The 23,909-nt window shown below is 51.7% G+C and overlaps 3 protein-coding genes across 8 annotated transcripts; 1 reads left to right on the forward strand and 2 right to left on the reverse strand.

Moving 5' to 3' along the window:
• Window positions 1–1,028: 1,028 nt before the first annotated feature.
• On the reverse strand, window positions 1,029–6,597 carry LOC133244707 (hypoxanthine-guanine phosphoribosyltransferase-like). 3 transcript variants are annotated; one of them, XM_061412247.1, is made up of 2 exons: window positions 6,518–6,597; window positions 1,029–1,978 (listed from the first exon to the last, which is right to left on the reverse strand). In XM_061412247.1, exon 2 carries the CDS (start codon window positions 1,948–1,950, stop codon window positions 1,294–1,296), a length of 657 nt encoding a protein of 218 aa, XP_061268231.1. In that variant the 5' UTR covers window positions 1,951–1,978; window positions 6,518–6,597; the 3' UTR covers window positions 1,029–1,293. The 3 variants fall into 3 exon arrangements, with proteins under 3 accessions (XP_061268231.1, XP_061268232.1, XP_061268233.1); XM_061412248.1 differs by lacking the exon at window positions 6,518–6,597 and adding an exon at window positions 6,390–6,478; XM_061412249.1 differs by lacking the exon at window positions 6,518–6,597 and adding an exon at window positions 6,342–6,425.
• On the forward strand, window positions 6,546–10,069 carry C3H1orf210 (chromosome 3 C1orf210 homolog). Of its 4 annotated transcripts, none has more exons than XM_061412252.1 (5): window positions 6,546–6,634; window positions 7,958–8,034; window positions 8,113–8,221; window positions 8,923–9,037; window positions 9,177–10,069. In XM_061412252.1, the coding sequence occupies exons 4-5, from the start codon at window positions 9,019–9,021 to the stop codon at window positions 9,497–9,499; spliced, it is 342 nt and encodes a 113-aa protein (XP_061268236.1). In that variant the 5' UTR covers window positions 6,546–6,634; window positions 7,958–8,034; window positions 8,113–8,221; window positions 8,923–9,018; the 3' UTR covers window positions 9,500–10,069. The 4 variants fall into 4 exon arrangements, with proteins under 4 accessions (XP_061268236.1, XP_061268234.1, XP_061268237.1 ...); XM_061412253.1 differs by lacking the exon at window positions 6,546–6,634 and adding an exon at window positions 6,646–6,727; XM_061412250.1 differs by lacking the exon at window positions 8,113–8,221.
• Window positions 10,070–19,893: 9,824 nt separating this feature from the next.
• On the reverse strand, window positions 19,894–23,187 carry TMEM125 (transmembrane protein 125). Its single transcript, XM_061412260.1, has 3 exons — window positions 23,078–23,187; window positions 21,600–21,749; window positions 19,894–21,353 (listed from the first exon to the last, which is right to left on the reverse strand). The coding sequence occupies exon 3, from the start codon at window positions 21,293–21,295 to the stop codon at window positions 20,552–20,554; it is 744 nt and encodes a 247-aa protein (XP_061268244.1). The 5' UTR covers window positions 21,296–21,353; window positions 21,600–21,749; window positions 23,078–23,187; the 3' UTR covers window positions 19,894–20,551.
• Window positions 23,188–23,909: the final 722 nt, after the last annotated feature.

Genomic DNA, 23,909 nt, shown 5'->3' on the forward strand with positions numbered 1-23,909 from the left:
TTGAGGAAGTGGGGAAAGCCAAGAAGCTGTGCTCTCCGAGTGTTGCTGGGATGCACCACTTTGATCTTACTTCACTGATGACCAGGTCAGAGAGCTCAATCCCTGCTGGGACCACATCAGGGATGCTCTGAATGTTGGGGCATGTCCAGGAAGTCAGCCCTGGCTGAGCAGGAATAGGGAGGGGCCAGCCTCCAGGGAAGATGGGGGTTGAATGAGGGCGGAAGGGTGCAGGGTGGGGCCTCCACCTCCTCTGGGATGCTGGGTGTGACTGGGAGCAGGAAATGGGCAGTCACCCTCCAGAGGCTTACAAGGAAAAAGATGTCTTCTGCCTAGTCAAAGGCGGTACCTGTTTATAATAGAATAGAGGTTCCTGCACACTCTGTTAATTCCAGGCTTTCACCCCAAGAGAGCAAGTGAGCTCCGCAAATTCTGACCATTCAGTCATTTGACAAACTTTTATTGAGCAGCTCTTACCTGTCAGGCCTGTGAGCATATTTGTGACTGAGTGTGCACGTGCATTTTCTGGCTTTCATCAACCTCATCACCTTTTTATTTGTTAAAGAGACAGCTTTTAGTTTAAGGATTTTTATATTGAAGAATTCAAAAAGTGGTAGGTTTTTGGAACTTAGTGATTTGTATTTAAAAGGAACTATTGGTTGTTAATCGGCTATACCCCAATGCAAAATAAAAAGTTTAAAATTTGGGAAACAAATAAAAGGAACTGTTGACAAAGATTCACTGGAAAGAATCTGAACAAGTGGGAAAATACAGTTAGTACTACTGAAACCTACTAAAATAACTCCAGGATGTATGGTTTATCTGACATAATGATACCTCTCAGAGCTGTCATTGGTCTGAAACTGACTGCTTCTTACTTTTCTAAACACAGTGGTGCCGATGGACAATGTTCTATCACTTCTGTTCTTTCCCGAATGTGTAAAAGTTAAAATACCAATTCAAAAACGAATAAATTCTTTTCTTTAAATGTTTCTTACAGATACAACTTCAATATTTTCATTCAATAGTGGTACAGTTTAAGAGATTTTTTTATTCATTAGTCAAACAACAATTTACCCAAAGGGAAATGATAGTTTACAGGCTCATAGTGCAAATAAAGAGTTCAGGAATGCAGTAACTAATATTTCTAAAATACAAAATTGATACAATCCTTAGAAGACACATGCAATAATAAACTCTACTAAGCAGCTGGTCACAGAACTAGAACATTTGATGATTTTACTGGTGATATCAATGGGACACTAGCTGTTTCCAAATTCAACTGGAACTCTCATCTTAGGCTTTGTATTTTGCTTTTCCAGTTTCACTAATGACACAAACATGATTCAAATCCCTGAAGTGTTCATTGTAGTCAAGGGCATATCCCACAACAAACTTGTCTGGAATTTCAAATCCAACAAAGTCCGGTCTATAGCTAACACTTCGAGGGGTCCTTTTCACAAGCAAGCTGGCAACCTTGACCATCTTTGGATTATGCCGCTTAACCAGGGAAAGCAAGGCTTGCATCGTTTTGCCGGTGTCAATGATATCTTCCACAATCAAGACATTCTTTCCAGTCAGAGTTGAGAGATCATCTCCACCAATCACTTTTATGTCGCCTGTTGACTGGTCATTATAGTAGCTCTTCAGTCGGATGAAATCTACAGTCATAGGAATGGACCTGTCACTATTTCTGTTCAGTACTTTGATGTAGTCCAGTAGGTCTGCAAAGAACTTATAGCCCCCCTTCAGCACACAGAGGGCCACGATGTGATGGCCTCCCATCACATGCATCACGTCTCGAGCGAGCCGTTCGGTTCTGTCCATAATCAGTCCATGAGGGATAAACACCTTTTCCAAATCCTCTGCATAATGATTAGGTATACAGAATAAATCCAGGTCATAACCTGGTTCATCATCACTAATCACGATGCTGGAGCTGCAGGTCGCCATAATGGAGCTGGCTGGAAATATGTTGGACCTAGAGGCAAAAGACCTAGGTTCAATCCTGCCTCTGCCATTTACTCATTGAACTATAGTACATAATCATTTGACCTCTGTTTCAGGAGTTAATATGCCGCAGGCAATAGTAAAACCACTATCAGTCTGTAGATCCTACCTCAGGACCACTCCATGGTTCATGTCCTAGGACTTCCCTGTATCAAGAACGGCACCCCCTGGGTAACCTCCGCTTCTATATGCTGTCATCTGCCCACTACTTCTATTTTTTCACCTTACTACTCTAGCCAGTAATCACTGCTAAAATCCATCAATTCTGCCACTTTCTGAGTCCCTCCCACCTCCTCAACTCTGTCCACACTTCCCTTTTTACCTGGCCCCATCTCAGGCCTTGTCTACAGCTCAGTCCCCTTTATCAGACTTGCCTGGTGTGTCTCCCAACCCTGATTAAGTTGCAGGCTCCATCTTCTTTCCACCTGCACTTGGAGGGGCTAGAAAACAAAACACTCGGCCATCCTTACTGACCTCACTATAAACTCATGCTGCTCACTTCAAGGGGGTCCTGATGCTGCCTGGCAAGCCTGCCACATGCAGTTCTCTCTCCAAAGCCCCAGGATGATAAACTCATGTCTTCTCTCCTCAAACCTCAGCACCCCTTCCCCACTCTCAGCTGAGGACACTGCTTCTTCTTTCTCTGGAAAAGCAGAAGCCATGGGAAGAAAACCCCCTGACTCCCATCACTCACCTGACACTCCACCTTCCTTTGCTCCTGCCCAAGGCCAGCCCTTCACCTGCCACTCAACTCCCACACCCCTTGATTCTAGAAGGATGCCCCCCCTCCACTGTCTCTTCTCTCTTCCTTCTGCATCATCACTTTCCTCCCTCTCCTGGATTATTCTGACCAGTATACGCACATGGTCTAAAAGCTCCTAGCCATGAAAAAAGTCTTGAAAAAACCCTTCCACACCTGCTCCCATGTCTGCCCCATTTCTCTGCTCCTTTTATAGAAAATTCCTTGAAGGAGTTGTCCCTACCTCCTCTGCTCCCATGCCCAGGCATGGATCCAGTTGGGCATTTGTCTCTGATTTAGCAGTGAAACTGTGCTTGTCAAGGTCACCAGTGCCTCCACATGGCCAAGTTCAATGTCAATTTTCAGTTCACATTCATCTTCGCGGACCTATCCTCAGCATTTGATGTAGCTGGTCAAGCTCTTGCCTTTGAAACACTTTCTTCTCTGACCTCCAGGACACCTCTCTCCCATCATGCTGGTCACTCCCCAGTCCCTTTGCTTGCTTCTCCTCTGCTCCTTCACCTCTGCTCCCTGAGGGCTCCAGGGCTCAGCCCTCAGCCCTCTTTTCTCTCTGCACTTCTCTATGGGGTCTCATCTAGATGACCAGCTTTTTTAAAAAAGTCTGTCTTTTGCTGGTTCCCCAGTTTATATATCTAGCCTCTACCTTCTGCTGCCTTTAGGCTAGTTTATCTACTGCCTACTTAGTATGTTACTTGGATGAATCATGGGTATCTCACAAGTCACATGTTGAAAACTGAGGTCCAGATTGCCCTCCCAAATCTGTCCCCTCCAGAGTCTCCCCACAGCTACATCCTTCTAGTTGCTCAGGTCAACGGTTTGGAGCTATCCTTGCTCCCTTTCTTTTTCTCAACTCCCATATCCAATCAGCAAATTGTGTTGGCTTCACCCTCAAATTACATCCAGAATGGAGCACTTTTCTCCATTTCTACCTAACTACCCTAATGCCACATCCCTTCTCCTGGGTGATAGCCATGGCTCTCTAACTGGCCTACCTACCTCTTCCTTGGCCTCCTCTCATCCATTCCTCACATAGAAGCTGAAGAAAGTCAGTCCCTGGGTGCCCAACTCTGATCACCAATGGCTCCCCATTTCACAGGAAGGACCTGGCACGGCATCGCCAGGTCTTCTCCCATCTCCCCTGACTTAATGGACTCCATTAGCCCGCCTCCATCTGTTTCTTGAACAAGCCAGTCCTGCTTTTGCTTTGTCCTGGCTGTTCCCTTTTTCTGGAATGTTCTTCCCCCAGATATAGGCATGACTGCTGTCTCTCTCTTATACAGATCTCAGCTCAAATACCTCCCCTTCAGTCAACCTCCCTTTTCCGACCATCTCATATAAAATAGGAGCCCCTTCCACAGCTCCATGACTCGAAGCTATTTTACTTTCTTCATAGCACTAACCATTATCTGAAATGATCACATTCATGTCTTTACTTGTGTATTGTCTATCTTCACCACCAGAATGAAAGCTGTATGGCAGCAGGAACTCTCCGCAGTAGCTAGCACAGAGCTGACCATACGGCTGCCAGGGCTGCCACGGAAGGTTGGAAAGGTTGTTCCCTGCACCAAAGCTTCTGGCTGAGAGGCTGGTAGGTGCTAATATCCAGCCAGCTCTCTGCTCTCCGTGCTGTGGGGGCATTTAGCAGGTTGCCTTCTGCTATTTTACAATGCTTGCCTATGGGCTGGCTGTGGCTCTGTGGTGGGCATTTAGGAAATATTCATTGAATAAATGGCTGACTGATGGATGGGCAGACTTTTACTTGTTTTCTTCTGTGGGACTTCATGGAAATTACCTTCTTAAGGCCTCATTTTATTCATCTGTTAAGAGGGTAATTAACATAAATTTCATAGTACAGTTAGGAGCATTAAATAAAGCAGTTCATTAAAAAGCTGACACAAATATGATTACACTTGTAGGACATATCCAGGATAGGCAGATCCATAGAGACAAGAGAAGATTAGAGGTTGCTGGAAGCTAGGGATCTGGAAACGAAGTGTGATTATTTAACAAGCAGGGGGAATTCTCTTGGTGTGATGAAAAGGTTTTAGAACTACACTGCATGATGGTTGCCCAACATTCTGAATGTACTAAAAGCCACTGAATTGTGTGCTGAAATGGATGAATAGAGTGGTATTTGTTGTAGATGTTATGTGAACTAAGTTACGCTATGTGAATACCTCAATGAAAACAACAACATCAAAACCATATGTACCATGTGCTGGCACAGTGTCCAGCATATGGTAGGTGTTCAATGAATATCTTTTGAATCCTGTGAAATTTCCCTGCTTCAAAATCAGCCAAAACTTCTAAACCTTCCTTGGATCTTCACTGCCTCATCCAGGATAATATTCACTTTCCTCTCATTTGTCATTCTAGATGTTAGGGATTTGAAGGGGAACAAGACAGACACAGACCCTATCCTCAGAGTTTATAGACTCATAGGGGACTCTGCCAAGTAAAGAGAAAATCACAATATTGTGTGGTCAGGGCCATGAGGGAGAAGGGCCAGGGTCTTCTAGGGGCACAGAGTGGGGAGGAGGGACCTAGGCTAGGGTACATTTAGATCAAGAGGACCTCACCTAGGACCTACATGATGGGAGGCCTGGGAGGAACAGTCAGCCAGGTGGGAGGTGGATATGTTGGGGGAGAGGATTAAGGTTGGAGGAAAGCAGGGGTCCCAGGAACAGCACATGCAAAGCCGGGGAGATGAGCACATGGTGAGTTCTAGGAATGGAAAATCGTTTGGCATGACTGCAGCAGAGAACATGAGGTGTGGGTGGGAGACTGAGGAATGGGCCACTGGCAGCAGGAGTTCAGACTCCGTGCCAAGATCTTCAACGTCCTGCATGAACTGGTCATCCGCTTTCCACCCGCGTTTCTAATCGTGCCCCATTCACAAGCCCAGACCGCAGCCGTTGCTCCCTCTCTGCCCTGTGGGTCCCTGTGAACTGCTATGCCTGCATGACTTAGCTCATGGAACCCTTCCTCCCTTAGTTATTTCCTGAGAGCCTGCCCTGTGTCAGGTGCTGGGAACCTAGAGACTGTCAAACTTGTTTCCACCCTGGGAGAGCTCCCCAACTAGTCTAGCTGGGGAGAGAGCTGAGGAAGAAATTATTACAAAATAATGACGGAAATGCTCTGATAGGCGGAGCTCTCGGCATAGAGGAGGCGGGGCTTTCCGGGTGGAGGCGGGGCCTGTCAAGGTAGGGGCGGGGCTTGCTAGGGTAGACTGGGGACTCGGGGAAGGTGACTCCCTGAGGGTCTGAAAGGACAAGGAGGTACACTAAGCCTGGGGAGCCTAGCTTTGTGGGGGTCACAGAACCCTTGAGATCCAGATAGAGGCTTGTACCCTCTGTTCAGGTAAACCACACAAACACAGGATAAACCCCCAGGGCACATCACATTCCTAAAAGGCCTCTAAACTCACACTCTCCATCGACTTCCACATCCGCACGCACACACACACACACACACACACGCTTATATCCACTTTTGCAGGCAGTTTTGATTGTGCTTGGTCCCTCTGGATTTGCCTGGAGAATGCCCACCCCTCTCCCCTTTGGTTCTGGCTCACCGCCTTCACAGGCCTGCAGAGCACCCTCTTCAACTCTGGACTTTGTACCTGTCACCGGAAATTCACTTGTTTATCAGGCCGCCAGCTTGAGCAGCCGCCCGCTGAAGACTGTCCCCTCTCTGGATCCCAGCTGCACCAACCCCCCACCCGCTCAGCACTGGGGGTGGGGGTGAGACCTGTGCCTGAAGGTTCTCTGCAAAAGCTTGGGAAGATGTAGAATTAGTCGTCCCTGTTGGCGGCGCTGCCCTCCTCTCACCCGCGCCTCCGGCCCCGCCTGCCCTCAGCGTCCCCAGGTGAGTCATGGGACAGCTCGGGCCCGCCCACCTGGCCCGGTCCTGCTGTCTGTAACCGGAAGCTCCTCTGCGGACTGGGCACAGTTCCTACAGGTGGGGTGCAAATGGGAAGGCATTGGGGGGCCTGGGCGGGGAAGTCACAGATCCCTGAAGGTTCCTGGGAGCAGGAAAGGAGCTACAAATTGGGGTGGAGTGTGTGTTTGTCGTTGGAAGAAATTTAACCAGAAGGGGTGGGGTGATAGCCTGAGGGTGTGTGTGTGTGTGTGTGTGTGTGTGTGTGTGTGTGTGTGTGTGTGTGTGTCCCTGGGGATAGGGCAGGAAGGAAAGGAATAGGAGTAAAATCTTAGAAACATCAGGTTGAATTGAACTCATTTCAGTTTTTTTTTTTTTTTTAATTGCAGGCAAATTCCTTTACAATTTTGTGCTGGTTTCTGCCATAATCAACATGAATTAGCCATATTTGTGCATATGTTTCTTCCCTCTTGAACAACTCATTTCAACTGAACAAAACATGTTTTTTTGAGAACCCAAGACTTAGTATGGGGCCCAGATAGGCACGCAGTGGACTTTTGCTGCTGAATGGATGAGTGAATGATTTACTTCTCCTTTCTAATGACTCCCCCACTCCACCCCCTATATCACTCATCTCACAAACATGCACTGAACCGCTGACTGCCAAGCTCTCTCTGCCTACAGCAGGGTGCACATTTGTCAGCCTAGTCCCTGCCTAGGGAGCTGCACATTTAGTAACTGGCGAATTCTGACTGGTGGCCGAGTGGGCAGGGCAGTGAAGGGGATGATGAGGGGGGGTCTTGGGACAGCCTCACAGGCAGGTATGGTCAGATTTGGCCTTGAGGGATGAGGGACTCAAAAAACTGAGGAGGGAGTGCCTGAGAAACAAGAGTGCAAGGCAGGACGTGTGTGTGTGTGTGTGTGTGTGTGTGTGTAGCATGGGGAGGGAATTGAGGGCCGTGTGCTGAATTGCAAAGCCTTGAAGCATCTGCACAAAGCTGTAGGGGCCTAGGGAGCTTGTGCAGGACTTTTAAGCTGGAGGGTAATGGGGTCAGATTTGGTCCATAGGCCCATCACTGACATGGATGAGAGGTAAGGAGAGATCTCAGGAGGTTATTGCGAGTTGAGGAACCAGATGAAGGTGGCTCGAACTGGGGCAGAGGAGGGATGTCAGCATTCTAGGGCTACTGAGAGGAAGAACTCATGGGGCCTGGTGGCAGTGCGGTGGTGTTGAGGAGGGAAGGCGTCGTTAAGGTATGGATACTAAAGACGATGGCCGAGTGCTCCCTAAACCAGGTGCTTCTCTCCTAGGTGCTTTTCTGCCTGGACACTCCTCCCAGGGCCTCTTCTGATTCAGATACCTCCAGCCCCAGCTCCTGTTCCTCCAGGTACTTCTCTAACCCAGATGCTCTTCCCTTAGCTCCTCCCCTAGCTGTCCCCTGACCCCAGACATTCCTTTGGCCCAGATGCTCTCTCTACAGGTATCCTGAGCCTAGCTGATCTTGCTCCAGATAGTCCCTTACTTCAGATGCTCTTACTCCTCTAGACCCTTCCCAGCCCTAGGGTCTCAGCCTGGTAATTTCCTGATCCAGTTGATTTACATTCGGCTACTCCCCCAAAACAGCTCCCCGCCCCCTGAGGCAGAGGTGAATGAACAAGGAATGTGCCTGAAGGGCTGAGGGTAGAGGACACAGGGTAGGGACACAGGGCTCCTGACTCCAGAGCTGAGGGCCAGGGCTGTTCTGGCAGTATCTGGGGCCTCCGATCCTGGATGGGGACCAGCACCATCCTCCATCGTGGTCTCCGCTTTGCCCATTAGCTTCAAGGAATTGCTGTTGTCCATCCTCTGGAAGGTGAGACTGCTTCTGCCCCACTTCCCACCCTCAGCTTACGGAGCAGGGGAGCAGCCTGGGCTCTGGGCCCTGGCATCTGAGACCTGGGTTCAAGTCCTGTGTCTTTGGCTGAGTTAGTTCACCTTTCTGGGCTGTAATGTCCTCACCTGAAGAGTGGGGATAATGCTTATGCTCACATTATGGGTGAATCATAAGTTGTGCTCAGTAAATTCCATCACTGAGTTATGTTTCCAGCGACTTCCTGGTGTTCCCTTATAAACAGCCCATGTCCATGGCTCAGCTTGTTTTGCTCCTGTGGATAGCTAGTTATGGCCAGTTGTCCAGTCTCCAGAGTTCGCGCAGTGCCCTCCTGTGGCTGTGAGTGTGGCCCGGAACGAGCGTCTGTGGCTGTCCCTGACCCCCATCTGCGTGTATATATTCCAGGACTCTGTCCCAGGGCTGCCTGGCATCCGGGGGTCTCCTTAGAACCAGGGCTCTTCTGGCAGAGGCTGAGGCTCACCAGTGTCTTCTGGCCCCTCCATGAGTGAGGCGAACCAAAGTGAGTGACAGTGGGAGGGAGACTGAGGAGGGGGTTGGGTTCCCCTTGGATTGTGGGGAGGACCTTGCGCTCATGTCTCTCAGTTTCCCCTGGGAGCCGATCCTGGGCCCCATCCATAACACTGTCCCTTTCTCTGCAGCCATCGTGGGGTCCTCCGGGGTCCCCACAACATCTACCGTATCCTCTGGACCAGGCAGCGGGATCCAGACATGGCTTGTGCTGGTAGGGGTCGTCCTGGGGGCTGTGGTCCTCTCTATCCTCATCGCGGTTGCTGCCAAATGCCATCTCTGCCGCAAACACCGTGCCAGCTACCAGCACCACCCACTGCCTGAAACAGGGAAGGGAGGTCGCCCCGAGGTGGTTGAAGATGAGGATGATGATGGCTTCATTGAGGACAATTACATTCAGCCTGGGTTTGGTGGGCTGGAGACAGGGGCAAGCAGGGACCACTTCTCCCTTTGAGTCTTCATCTTTGGACTGCCCCACCCCCCATCCCTATGCTTGACAGCTTAAGGAGAACAGATATTTCATGGGAACCACAAGCCTCAGGGACTTGGTAGTTAGGGCTTAAGGGCTGACCAGGGGTGGAGCAATCCTCCCTTACTCGACTCTAGTCACCAAAGTGATCATGACCCTCTTTTACTCAATGACTCTCAATGACTCCCTCCTGTTCTCAGAATAAAGCTTATCAAGGGCCTGACTTTGAAATCATGCCTCTGTTGGCCTTTGGTTTCCCTTCTTGACCCTTCTTTACTTCCTGCTTAGCTAATTCTTTGTTATTCCTCCCTCTCCTACCGTGCTGTTTCTCCCTGGACCTTTGCTCACACTCCTCTTTTGCCTCGATGCCTTTCTCTTCTCCCAAGTCCTGTCTGACAGTGATGAAAATCACCGGCCAGGAGACTCCAGGTGGTCTGCCTACCTGCCAGCATTTCAGATGTGACCTGATGATAACATTTTAGCAGGGGAAATGCAATGTGCCAAATTTCTTACTGAGATTTTTTTCCTGTCAATAAAGTGGAAATCTAAATAGTTCTATTATGTTTTTTCACAGATATTAATACATCTGTTTTCATTTTAATTAAAACTAAAGTCTCTCATTTTTTATTTTCCTGAACTGAGGCTTGTGCATAAAAATGTCCCTTGTCACTGAATGCTATTACAGTGCTCAGACATCCCGTCCTTTGGACACCTGAGAGCTGCTGCCTCCTATAAGACCTGTGAGTTTCTCTAGTGGTCTCTTACCATGTTTGGTTTTCATCTTTGTTACAGTTTGCACGTACCCTTACTGGGCCAGACTGTGTATTCTCTGAGGCCACAGTCTGCACTTCGTTCTGTGTACTCAGAGTCTCGTACATAGCAGATGCTCAATAAATATTTATTGACTTCGTTGAATTATCATGGGCCTAGGGGTGAGTGGATGAGAGATGATGGAGTGGAGTTGACTGTGGAACCTTGATGGAGAGGAGAAAGACAGGGTCATGATTGCTAGTGGTGAGTCTGGGGAAAGGGAGACAGTTTCAAGATAGCAGAGGCTTGAGTTAAGCTTTTTGGTTGCAAGCAATGGAAAGGAGTTTGGGGGGTGAATTAAAGGGGGATAGCTAATTCAGAAGGGCAGGAAGCAGGTGGTCCCAGCTGCCTGAGGTTGAGCATGGGACCTCTAGTGCTCTGTCATTTATGGGCACTTATGAGGTTCCATGCCTGGGACTCCCAAACTCTTGATTCTGGGTTTCAAGTACCCAGTTGATAGAATCTGATTGGTCCAGCTTGGGTCAAGTATCTACTACTGGTCTGATTAGCTCCGGCCAGTGGGGGCAGGCTCCTGTAGTCCTCTTGTGATTTGAGAAGCCCACCCATTTGCTCCAGTTCAGCCCCAGCCAAGCAGGGGGAAGTTGGGAACCAGGCAGCTGCCAAGATGTATCCACCACATGCAGTGTTAGCCTTTGAGGAAAGAGCCAGGGGAGAAAGGTGAGTGCTGACTAATGTGAGGGCTGACTAATGTGTGACTAATGTGCCTAATGAGAAAAGGCCAGAGGTCAAGGATGGCTGGGTTGAGGGTGCCCATGCCAGGGATGAAGCTGAAGAGGGGATGCTGTGCAGGGATGGACGGAAGGGGAGAGACCAAGATGTGACTAAAGTGTGGCACAGGGAACAGAGATCCCAGGGGTGTGATAGAACGGGGTGAGGTGGGGGGAATGGGGAGATGGTTGACAGGACTTTTGGCCACTGGACATGCGGAGTAGGGAGTCAGGCCCTGGTTTCTGACTGACTGGCTGGGCACTTGAGGAAGAGCAGGTTTTCGGGGAGCAAGGATTCAATGCTGGACATGGGGTTTCCAGCGGGTAGATGCCTGGGGCAGCTGCATTTACAGAGTGAAGTCTGGTTGGTCTGTAGATGTGGCCTTGGGAGTCCTTGACAATAGGGTCTCTGAGGCCCTCCGGAGTGAATCAGCTCACCAGGGCTGGGGTGGCATAGAGGAGGCACTGAGGACAGAGCAGGGAAACACTGACCTCTAAGGGTTTGTCTGTGGAGGAGGAGGAGACAGGAGGAGAGACTGGGGACGAGCCAGGGAGGAGGGGAGCCAACCCTATTCATTGTTCCTCAGCCCCCAGACCCTCGAAGGCGGGGAAGGCCCTGTGTGGGAGGCAGCAACGCTGGCTGCCCCAGCCTGAGACCCCGGAGAGGATGCTGAGTAGCTGAGCATGTCCTGGCCTCTGGGGGAGGAGCCGGTTGGTCTTTCCTCTGCCCCTCATACATCCCCAGGGCCCACCCAGAGGGGCTGCCCTGTCTTGCACTTCTGGGCCAGGAAGCATCTCAGCTTCTCAGGGCCTTGATTGAACCTCTGAGAAATGTGGGCAGAGGTGAGCACCCAACCCCAGATTAGAAGTTTGGAGAAGGAAATGGCAACCCATTCCAGTATTGTTGCCTGGAGAACCCCATGGACAGAGGAACCTGGCTGCTATAGTCCATGGTGTCACAAAGAGTTGGACATGACTGAAGTGACCTAACACACACATTTCTGAGCCCAGCACCGAGAAGGGTTGGTAGGGGAGGCTTCCCCTCAGAACCTGCTGTTCAGTTCAGTTCAGTTCAGTTCAGTCGCTCAGTCGTGTCCGACTCTTTGCGACCCCATGGACTGCAGCACAACAGGCTTCCCTGTTCATCACCAGCTCCCGGAGTTTACTCAAATTCATGTCCATGGAGTCGGTGATGCCATCCAACCATCTCATCCTCTGTTGTCCCCTTATCCTCCTGCCTTCAGTCTTTCCCAGCATCAGGGGCTTTTCCAGTGAGTCAGCTCTTCACCTCAGGTGGCCAAAGTATTGGAGTTTCAGCTTCAGCATCAGTCCTTCCAATGAATACTCAGGACTGATTTCCTTTAGGATGGTCTGGTTGGATCTCCTTGCAGTCCAAGGGACTCTCAAGAGTCTTCTCCAACACCACAGTTCAAAAGCATCAATTCTTTTGTTCTCAGCTTTCTTTATAGTCCAACTCTCACATCCATACACGACTACTGGAAAAACTAGAAACTATCGCACAATTGCACTCATCTCACACGCTAGTAAAGTAATGCTCAAAACTCTCCAAGCCAGGCTTCAACAGCACGTGAACCATGAACTTCCAGATGTTCAAGCTGGATTTAGAAAAGGCAGAGGAACCAGAGATCAAATTGCCAACATCTGTTGGATCATCGAAAAAGCAAGAGAGTTCCAGAACCTGCTGTGGGTGGTGGGAAATCTGGACCTAGAGAGCGGCCCTGCTGGATTTCCCAGAGAGATGGTTCCCAGCAGGCTCACATGCCTGGCCCCAGGCACGAAGAGGAAACACCATTCGGGTCCACAGGTTCAAGGGCACGGGGATGCGGGAACTGCTGGGAGGCCGGGGACTCAGCCAGGCTTCTCTCTGGTCTGCCCTCCTGTGGCTTCAGACCACGATCCCAGCCCACCTCTGCCCCTCGCGTGCAACCTGTCCTCATCCCTCAGTAGCTGTCACTACCTTCTCTCCCCTGTGAGCGCCAACCCAGACTGCAAAGGATAGCCCAGTTTCTTGGCAGCCTCATCCTTCTGACCCCAGAGCAAGGCCGCAACCCTTGTCCTTGCGTGGAGGCCAAAAACAGGGGTCACACAAGTCAGGGATGTGAAGTTGAAGAAGGCTGGCAGAACAACAAACTGAGTTGAGGGTACAGATGTGAAAGTGAAAGTGTGAGTCACTCAGTCGTGTCGGACTCTTTACCACCCCAGGTTTGTAGCCCGTCAGGCTTCTCTGTCCATGGAATTCTCCAGGCAAGAATACTGGAGTGGATTGCCATTCCCTTCTCCAGGGGATCTTCCTGACCCAGGGATTGAACCCCGGTCTCCTACATCGCAGGCAGATTCTTTGCCATCTGAGCCACCAGGAAGACCTGGATTCAAATCCCAGCTCTGCCATTTATCTGCTGTGTGACCTTGGGGAAGTTACTTACCCCCTCAGTGCTCCAATTTCTTCTCAGTAGAATAACGATCATAGTAGCACTTGCCTCACATGGTTTTAGAAGGCTTAAATGAGTGATATGTGTAAAATAGAATAGAGCAAGCATCTGCAAGTATTAGCTATATCTGTAGGGGCACCACCAGGGCAATCTCTCCCCACGACAGATCATCCTGAAGAAGGAGATTGCCATGCCTCCTTCCTCCTCATTCTCTCTAGACTGGGATTTGAACATGTTTGTTTCCCAGGACTCAGGTCAGAAGATCTAGTTCAAAGCTGCAAAAGACTAGAATTAGATGTTCTTATGCTCTCTCTTGGTAAATGTCACATTGCACTTAAAAATACGTGGGTTGTTTTCAAATACCTTTTGCTATTGATTTCTAACATAATTCCACAGTGATAAAGAGAACTGACTCAGTACGATTTCAGTACCTTTAGACCATGAAGTATTTGTGACTTGTGGTAAAGCGTCTGCCTGCAATGCGGGAGACCTGGGTTCGATCCCTGGGTTGGGAAGATCCCCTGGAGAAGGAAAAGGCAACCCACTCTGGTACTCTTGCCTGGAAAATTCCATGGACAGAGAAGCCTGGTAAGCTACAGTCCATAGGGTCACAAAGAGTCAGACACAACTGAGCGACTTCACTTTTACTTTCACTTTACATTCCTGGATATATTCCAATGTCTCTTGGTTTATAGTCTATGGAAACTTGAATCTGTATCCTGCTGTTTTAATTGTGTTGAATTGGTTCACAGTGCTTTTCATGTCTACTATATCCTTCTTGGAGAAGGCAATGGCACCCCACTCTAGTACTCTTGCCTGGAAAATCCCATGGACAGAGGAGCCTGGTGGGCTGCAGTCCATGGGGTCACTAGGAGTCAAACACGACTGATCGGCTTCACTTTCACTTTTCACTTTCATGCATTGGAGAAGGAAATGGCAACCCACTCCAGTGTTCTTGCCTGGAGGATCCCAGGGATGGAGGAGCCTGGTGGGCTGCTGTCCATGGGGTCGCTGAAGTCAGACACGACTGAAGCGACTTAGCAGCAGCAGCAGCAGCAGCAGCAGCATATCCTTCTACTTTTCTGTCCATTCATTCTATTAATTTTTGAGAGTTTGATATTGAAACTGCAACTAAACATCTTAATTTATACACTTAAAAATAATTCTAATATATAGTAGAACTATAAGTAATTTTGTTCTGTATTTTCTGTTTCCTGTAAATGTGTTATCATATTGTCATAATTAAAGGAGAAGGCAATGGCAACCCACTCCAGTACTCTTGCCTGGAAAGTCCCATGGATGGAGGAGCCTGGTGGGCTGCCATCTATGGGGTTGCACAGAGTCGAACACGACTGAAGTGACTTAGCAGCAGCAGCATAATTAAAAGGAAAAAAAGGGGGTGAAAAGTTCTGATGCTGTAGGATATAATGATAGCAACAATAATAACACTGATGTGCTGGACAGGCAGCCCATTTGATAGACTGAGAAGTTGAGGCTCAAACAGGTTAACTACAACTTGCCTGCTTCACTCAGCAATAACACTATTATCTTACCTCTAAGTCATGATCAAACAGACCCAGAGAAAGAATCTCCTGGTAGTTGAATTCACCCCCATCCTTCCTTGGTTGGCACCCCTTGCCCATGAATCAGGGCCAAGAAGTTCCAGGTTTGGGAGAGCAGGCTGGGAGGGTAGAAGTGGTGTGTCCCATCCCTGACTGGGGAGGGGACCAGAGCAGGCTGTTCTCTGCTGTGCCCAGGGCAGGTCCTGGGCAACAGTCCAGGAGGCAGACTGGTCAGTGTGCACACACTGAGGCCCGACTGGTCCCCTGGTCCCTTGAGGAAGCTCCTCAAGGGGAGCCTGAGGACTCCTGTGGGATGTGACTGGATATGATGGAAGGACCACCTGAACTAGAACAGAGTTGGAGATTTCTGGAACATATTCTTCTAGGATCCAGGCATCCAGGAGACCCAGAAGGAACATGGGGCAAGTCTCTCTCTCTCTTCATCTTGCCTGCTGCCAGTGGGAGCTTTTAGGAGGTCCTGACCACTCTATGCTGTCTTTATCAGCTCCCCTTGTCCCTGACACTTGTTTAGATTACAGGACCTTTATGTTAACCTCTCTCTTGCCACTACCTGCCCCATCATGTCACCATTGCACACTCCAGGTGACACTCCAACCTGAGGCCTGCATCTTAACCTCTGCATGCTGTAGAAGAACCCTCCTTCCCACCCCCTCACTGCTACCTGCATCGCCCAGTCCATGCTTCTGTTCCTGCCCATTCTCCAGCTTCCCATGGGCTCTCAAAGCCTCCATTTTCTAGCCTCCTTTGGGCTTTCAAAGTCTCCACTCTCCAACATTCTCCAGGCTCTCAAAGCCTCTGGCAACCTTGCTGTTTCCTTGTTCATTTTCCCTAAAAGTTCTTTAAAATGGTCTCAATCTGCCTGCGATGCAGGACACCTGGGTTTGATTCCTGGGTTGGGAAGATCCCCTTGGAGAAGGAAATGGCAACCCACTCCAGTATTCTTGCCTGGAGAATCCCATGGGCAGAGGAGCGTGGCAAGGTACAGTCCATGGGGTCACAAGAGTTGGACATGACTTAGCGACTAAACCACCATCACCACTGCCTCACAGAAAGAATGGGTGTTGGCCAGTTTCCTGTTATAAAATTCACAAACTTACCTGTGTCCACATTCTTCCTTCTCTCCTATCAAAATAGCATTGTGAGCCCAATCACTCCACTGTGGGCTCCAGTCACTCCATTGTGGGCTCTGATCCACTCTCCCTACCTTCCTGCTCAGGGACTTAAAGACCTACTTCTTCTCTATCAATGTGGACCCATCACACCTGTCTGGTCCTAAAGAAGCTCCTCCAGGTAGATAGTCAAAGACCTGTGAGTCCTACCTTCTGAGCATCCATAGAACCTAACCTATAAGACTGTCCCAGCAGACACCTCCTTGTCCAAGCCCCGTCATCTGGTTGCTGCTAAGTCACTTCAGTCGTGTCCGACTCTGTGCGACCCCGTAGGCGGAAGCCCACCAGGCTCCCCGATCCCTGGGATTCTCCAGGCAAGAACACTGGAGTGGGTTGCCATTTCCTTCTCCAATGAATGAAAGTGAAAAGTGAAAGTGAGGTCGCTCAGTCGTGTCTGACTCCCAGCGACCCCATGGACTGCAGCCTACCAGGCTCCTCCGTCCATGCGATTTTCCAGGCAAGAGTACTGGAGTGGGGTGCCATTGCCTTCTCCACCGTCATCTGGAGATGGCATCAATCTACCACTGGCGTCTCCGCCTCCACCCAGCTGATACCATCCTTCCCATGTTATAGTCGGGTGTATGGAAGATGACTTCTGCTCCCTTTGGAACAAGTCCTCTGTGAGCAGAGGCAGAGGCTTTCCCTGCCTCCATTTTTGCCTCTTCCAATGAATTCTAAATTACAATTTCAGCCAGGCCATTGTTTTCCTTACAGTCCATCACTGGGTTCCTCTAGACTTCAAGAAACTGTGCTACCTGCTAAGGAGACTCTGAAGCCCGGGAGGGGCCCAGGGCTCCACTCAGGTATGCCCTGGCCTCTTGTCTGCTAATGCTCCATGTTTCCATCACGCACAATCTCTGTGGTTCCTCAAAGGGCCAGTTCTCTCATCTCTGGGTACTTTTGCTCTTTCTTCTTTCTGGGATTCTCTTCCCAACCTCCCTATCTTGGCCAACTGCTTCCCATCCCTCAGGAGCTAGCTGAGATGGCACTTCTGGGGCTGTTTAGTCATTTTTTCTTACTCTTTTTCTCCTTAGACCAGTCTGGGCTTCAGAGGGCAGCCAGGTGAGTCCCCAGTCCCATTCTGGTCAGGGTACCACCCTAATTAAAACCTTCCCAGGTTTCTCAGTGTCCTGAGGACAAAAGCCAAATTCCTCAGCTTGGCTGACAAGACCATCTGACGGGCAGGAGTTAAGGAGGAGCAATTTCATGGGAGCAGGGTGGAGGTTTCCTGCCCCATGACTCTCATTTTATCATAATGAGGGAGGCCAAGTTGTCTGCAGAGAGCAGTGCTGGGGGCTGCGAGCGGAATGATGCTGGGGTGTGAAGGGAGTGGAAGGACCTTGAGGGCTGTGTGGGAGCAGGAGATGGCCTGGGAAACAGGGTAACTTGTGAGCTGAGTTTAAGACCAGGCTGGGATTAGTGATGGGGAATCACGGTGACACCAGGCTGCCTGGCTCTTCAGATTTCTCTAGTAGCCACTTGCTGTGAGTGTTCATCCACAGAGGGGATTTTTTCTGGGAGGGAGGGACCAAGGGTCAGGCAGCTAAGTTGTTGAGGAGTCTGTCAAGGAGTGAGTGAGAGGATGAGTCACAGAATCTTAACCAGATGGAATGAGAAGACAGAATGGACTGCTTTAAGAGAGGGAGAGAGCAGAGGTGGTCAGTGGATAACTGGTGGTGATGGAGACCAAGATGGGGTTTAGTGAGATGCTTTGAGCACACAAGCTGGAAGTGGGAGGTTGTGGGGCTGCTTTAGTGAATAAGGAAGGATCAGCATTTTCACCGCGCCTGGGCCTCCGCCCAGCTGTTACTGTCCTTCCTGTGTTATAGTTGGGTGTATAGATGATGACTTACACTGCCCTTTGAAATAGGTCCTCTGTGGGCAGGAACCATGCTCCTCGTGTAGCGTCCTTCCCAGGAGAGTCTGACACGGCCTGACCTACGGTAACTGCTCATCCAGACATTTTCATACGTAACTCTTCCCCCTCCCAATTTTCTGTGTTTCTGTTTTCCTTTAGTTTCTTGAAAGAAATTTTGTGAAAGTATCTAATCTCGTCTCAGCTGAAAAAAACCCAGGATGTAATCCCCATTTTACAGGATGGAGAGGCATTCGGTGGGTCTCTGATGGGCCAGGAATTGGGTGAGAGTGAGAGCTCCCTCTTGTGAACCCTGGAAGAATGAGTTACTGGGGCAGATGGTGTGGGGCCTCAGGAGGGAAAGATTCAGGGCCAACAGCAGACAGTGGTATAACCTCCCACCCTTCCCAGTTCTAGTAGGGTCTCAATGAGCTGAGTCTTTAGTCCACACATCCATACCCTACTACATGCTGGGCCAGTGTGGGGGGCTAGGAACACATGGATGAGCAGGACACAGACCCTGCCAGAAGGAGATCACTGTCTGGTTAAGGGAACAGATTCACAGAGAAAGAACTGCAGGCTGGTGTCTACAATGGAGGGTTTGGCCATAGCAAAGGGGTAATTTGCTAGTGTAGGGGGAGAGGGTCAGGAAAGACTCCCCAAGAATGTGGCTTCTTAGGGCCCAGGGTCTTGAAAAGTGCCATGGCAGGGGAAGGGAGCCATGAAGCCTGGGAGAAGGGAGAGAACATGTTGGAGTCACGCTGATGCTGCACCATGGCTGGCTCATGGGTACGTTGAGGAGAGGGAGGCCAGTCCTGTCGGGGAGTCTGCACGTTAGCCTGCAAAAGCGGGGGGCACCTTGGCACCTGAGGTCTTTAACCTGAATGCTGGGTGAAGGGTGAGACCGGAAGCTAGTTCAAGGTAGAGAGGAGAGGGGCTCACATTTGAATATGTGGAGTCTGAGATGCCCATGGAATTCCTGGTGCTCCTCAACTTGCCTATTCTCTGCTCACGTTGCTCCCTGCCATGGCTGGCAACACCCTTCCCCTCATCCATCAGCTCAGCGTTTTCTCCAGGAAACTGCCTTGATCTTGGCAGCTGAAAGTGATTTTCCTGTCAGAGCCTCAGTAGTTCCACATTTAACACCTCTTAGGCAGCACGTCTGCCCGGCTTCCCCGCCGCTCCTGGTTTCCTCAGTGGGGTATCCCACAGTCTTCACCTTGTGAAGCAGGAAGTGATGAAACAATAGCTCACGCAACGAGTGTCCCTGCACCCGCAGAGGGAGAGCCCTTTCAGGGCTGACCTTAAGCAGGAAGAGACTCTTATGCCCCAGCGGGCATCCAACACTCCTCCCATGCCTGGGAACCCAGAGGCAGGCCAGCCAGTGCTGCGATTACACAGACCAGGATGTTCTGGTTTCAGAGGTGGGGTTGGTAGCTGCAGCCTCTGGAGAAACCAGCCAATAAAACCTAAATACTCAGGCTTCATGTGGAACCAGCACCTAAGCAGATGAGGACTCATCAGCCTCCCCACCCACGCTGCCTTCTCCCTGGGACCAGATGCCCACCACCTTCCTGAGGGTGAGCAGCCCCTCACCCGTCCCCTCTCCAGCTTCCTAGTACTTATGAGGAGAAGCCACAGGCCCGGCTGAGGACACCTTCAAGGTACCTCTGTCAGCCTGAGAGAGGCACAAAGTGTCCCTTTTGGGAGGGATGGCTGTGCGGGAAGGGGCAGGGCCAGGGGAAGGGATGGTCTCTGAGGGAGATGCTTAAAGACAATACTAGTGACAGCGGCCACCACTTTTATTGCACACCTGCCACGGGCCCGGCCCTTCCACACATCATGTCATTGGATCCTATCAATCGATGACCATGACTGTTTCTCTTCAGAGACTGGGACTCAGAGAGGTTAAGCCACTTGCCCAAGGCCCTTGGCTGGTGAGTGGTGGAGGGGGCACTGCCCCCCCTGCCTGTCATGCCAGAGCCCGTGTTCTGTCCACTTTGCTGCCACAGTCTCCTCGATGAAGAGGGCTCACTTTGCAGTCTCTGGGGGTGGGCAGCGTCCTCTCCTGGGCAAACAGGTGATGGGTGTTACAGGCAGAGCTGGCTCTCAGAGGTGTTAGGAACAGGGGTCAAGAATCTTCAGGGATCCCAGACCCTACTCTGCCGAGAGGCTCGGGACACCAACAGGCAGACCGTGACAGCTCCATGAGCTCCAAGGAGAAGCAGCCCTCTCCTTGGGATGTGACCTGTGGGCGCATGCTGGCTCCTCGTCATAGGTTAGCCACACAGTCCTGAGGGCTGGGCAGTCCTGGGGATACATGCGCTGTCACTATCCCCTTGGTACGTGTATGCACACACGCTTGCACACACACTCACTCACGCTCGGGCACAGTTCTGTGGAGGCTGAGGGCAGGTCGGGGGAAGGAGGGCCCGGGCTCGGTCAGATGAGGCTGGCGATGCTGGACGTGGTCTCGTGACGCTGACCGGCCGACAGCTGTCCTGAGATGCTGAAGACGCTGCCGTTGCCGCTGCGGTCACTGCGGGTGGTGGGGGCGGCCGTGCGGGTTGGGGGGCAGTGTCCACTCACAGCCACCTGATAGAGCAGCAGGCCCAGCAGCAAGAGCGCCCCAGAGGCAGCCAGGGTGATGCCCACGGACAGCATGGCAGCCAGCGGCCGGGCTGGGGCGGGGGCGGCAGCCAGCCCGGCCAGCGTCAGGCCGGTGACCAGCAGCACCAGGCCGCTGAGCAGCACCACCAGGGCGTCCGCACCTCCTCCGCTGCGCAGCAGGGCCACATGGTGAGGCTGGCGGATGCAGTTCATGTCCTGCACGGCCGAGCTCATCAGCTGCTTAACCAGGACCAGCAGGGCCAGCAGGCAGAGCGCCGTGCCCACTGCCAGGCGCCACTCCCCCGAGCGGCTGCTGGTGGAGGACAGCAGGGCCACGCCGCCCGCCCCACAGCCGGCCACGAGGCCCACGGCCACAGCGAAGCAGAGCGCCGAGCGCCGCGGCTGCTGGGACCACCACAGCTCCACCTGCTCCGCCAGCACATCAGGGGGCAGCCCCCGGCCCCGCGGGGCCTGAGCCTCTCCTTCAGACATGGCTGATCTGGCACGAGTGAGGGCGGAGGGCAGCGTCAGGGGGCAGAGGTGCAGGTCATGGCCTGGAGCCCCCACCACCTGCATGGCAGCTAGAGGCCCAGAGTCTCATTCCTCGCACAGTCCAGGATCTGGTCACCATCACCTGCCAGGGAAGAATCACACTTGCTATCTCCCCAGCCCACCTTCCCCTCATGGTCTCTCCTGGGAGCCTTGGGGATGCTCCCGTGTCCTCTGGGAATCCTCCCGTGCGTGTCTCCTGCAATCCTCCCGGGCACCCAAGTCCCTCCCTAGCACTTTCCTTTGGGAACGCCTCTCCAGAGACCCTAGGGGAGCTCCTCCACCCAAAACACCCCCAGCCCTCTAGGGAACCCCCTGTCCAACCCCTGACCTCTCTGGCTCTCGCTGTCTCAGTTGCCTGTCCCATTCCGGCTGGCCGATGGAGCTGGTGTCACGGTGGATGATGGGACTGGATGAAGACTCTCAGATAAAGCCTCATTCAGGATCTGACTCACATGGCTTCAGCTGTCACCGCTGGCTCCTGGGGGGAGGGTTATGGGGAGGGAGGGGGCTTATGATTTAACCCTTCTGGAACCAGCAGCCTGACCCTGCATCTTCTCTCTTGGGGCTGCGGCTCCTTCTCTGTGAGTGAGGATCTGACCCCGTAATACCCTCCTTCCCCTTGAGGTCCCATCCAATCTCATAGCCACAGCTACTGGCTCCCAAATCCCACTCTCTGCCAAACCCAGATCTCCCTCCCAAGCTCCAGACCTGTAAGATGGTAGTCACTTTGACGTCCCATAGGCACCTTTGACACAACAGGTCCCAACCCAAGCTTGTCATCTCACCCGAACCTGCTCCTCCTTTGTGCTCCTCCCGTGGGCACGTCCTGGGGATGCCACCTCTGAACATTTTTCCATCTCAGCCCTGCCCTCATCCCCCTGCTCCTGCACTTCAGCTTCTGTCCCCCCACAACTCCATCACTGCTCTTCCTGCCTCCCCCATGCTTCTCCTCTCACCGCCCCCCACGCCACAATTTCTCTAACGTGGTACAACGGGAAGGAGGGCTCTGGACTGGTCCCCCGACTGCATCCCTCCACCGTGGGTATGTGGGCGAGGGATCCTGCAGTGGTTCCTCATCGAACACGTCCTCCAGAGGCCAGTCAGAGTGACTCCCACAGGGCAAAGTACAGCATTCCAGGCCCTGCCACAGGAGCCCCAGTTTACAGCATGGGTGCTGATGTGATGAGTGCTGGGCTGTGAGTCAGTCAGAGAGGGAGGTCTGACCCCCTCTGCAGGAGGTCAGAAAAGCCCCCATGAGTTCACCTCTTGGACCTCAGGCTCCTAATCTGAAAAGTGAGGCCAATAACCTTTATCTGGGGGGAGGGGGCATTAAAAATCAGGTCAGAATTTCAGTGGGAATTCTAGGGCCTGCAAAGATGCCCAGAGTGTGCTTTCTGAATAAAAGAACCCAGAATTCTTTCATCCAATTCAGGACGAAGACTACTGCTTTATATGGAGGACGCAGGCCCTAGGTCATTTTGGGAACGTGACTTCATGACTGTACGTGACTTCATGACTGTACGTGCGTTACACCCCTGATGAGGTATCTGTTGTCCCAATCCCTCAGCAGGGGCTGCCTGGCACATGAGGTAGGAGGGGGAGCTGCAGGTGTCCCCAAGGGAGGTGGGGGAGGGGCCGAGGAGGGGGCCCTGGAATCAGTCCCAGCTTCCCCAGGACTGTGACTTCACTGGTCTGAAAGTGCTGCACAGGTGTGCTGGGACCGCAGACGCAAGGTTGGGGGTTCTCAAGGGAAGAGCCAGTGGGAGAAGGTGGGCTGGCAGGGGTAGGGGATCATGGGGCACTCACAAGAAGCCTGGAGTGGTTGGATCCGATCCCGAGCAGTCAGGGCAGGCAGGTGGGGCATTCCAGCTCCGTTTCCGGGGAGGCGCTTCACCTGCCTAACCTGCGCCTAGGTGAGCTGAGGTGGGGGAGGGGGAGGAGGATCAACAGGTGTTTCCAAGGCAGAGCCTGAGCCAATTGGCTGACGTGGCACTGCTCCTTCTGCTGGGCTGAGGCATTCCAGGGAAGGGAGGGGCTTCTGTTTGCTGCTGTTAGGGCTCAAACACAATTCCTAGACCTGGACAGCAGGAGGAATGTTGTCCATCTGCCCCAGAGCCTGGGCCTGAGCCCATCCCCCAGCTCCAACCTCTGTTTAGCTTTAACTCCAGCCTGTAACCCAACCCCAAAACCCAGCTGCAGTTTTAAACCCTACCTAGAACTCCTGGATCTAACTGAGGCCCCTACCTCACATCTCAGCCCCAACTCAATCTCAAATCCCAATCCTAACCCCAGCCTCATTTCCAAATCCAATTCCAGTCCCAGCCCCAGATTCCAACCCCAAATCTGGCTTGAAACCTCAGTCCCAAATTCTGGAATTAGGTCTTGGACTGCAACCTCATCCTTGGCCCCAAACTTGACCCGTTTCTGAATGTAGCCCCCACATTCTAACTCCAAACTCAAATCCTGCCTCTGCCCCAAATTCCAAAACCAGCTGTCCCACAAACCCAGCCCCACCACTTCCTTGTCACTTTCCCCTAGGCAGGAGCCCTCCCAAGACCCTTGCCCACTTTCCTTCTAAGCCTCAAGGGCCTGACCAAGGTAGCTTTGCCCCATGTCTTGGTCCCGCTGAGGAGGCAGG

The sequence above is a fragment of the Bos javanicus genome, chromosome 3 (genome assembly GCF_032452875.1).
Source record: "Bos javanicus breed banteng chromosome 3, ARS-OSU_banteng_1.0, whole genome shotgun sequence".
Classification (NCBI taxonomy): domain Eukaryota; kingdom Metazoa; phylum Chordata; class Mammalia; order Artiodactyla; family Bovidae; genus Bos; species Bos javanicus.

Bases quoted from the DNA above. Each gene is read 5' to 3' on its own strand.
- LOC133244707 (XM_061412247.1), bottom strand. From the start codon at position 1,950: ATGGCGACCTGCAGCTCCAGCATCGTGATTAGTGATGATGAACCAGGT.
- TMEM125 (XM_061412260.1), bottom strand. From the start codon at position 21,295: ATGCAGGTGGTGGGGGCTCCAGGCCATGACCTGCACCTCTGCCCCCTG.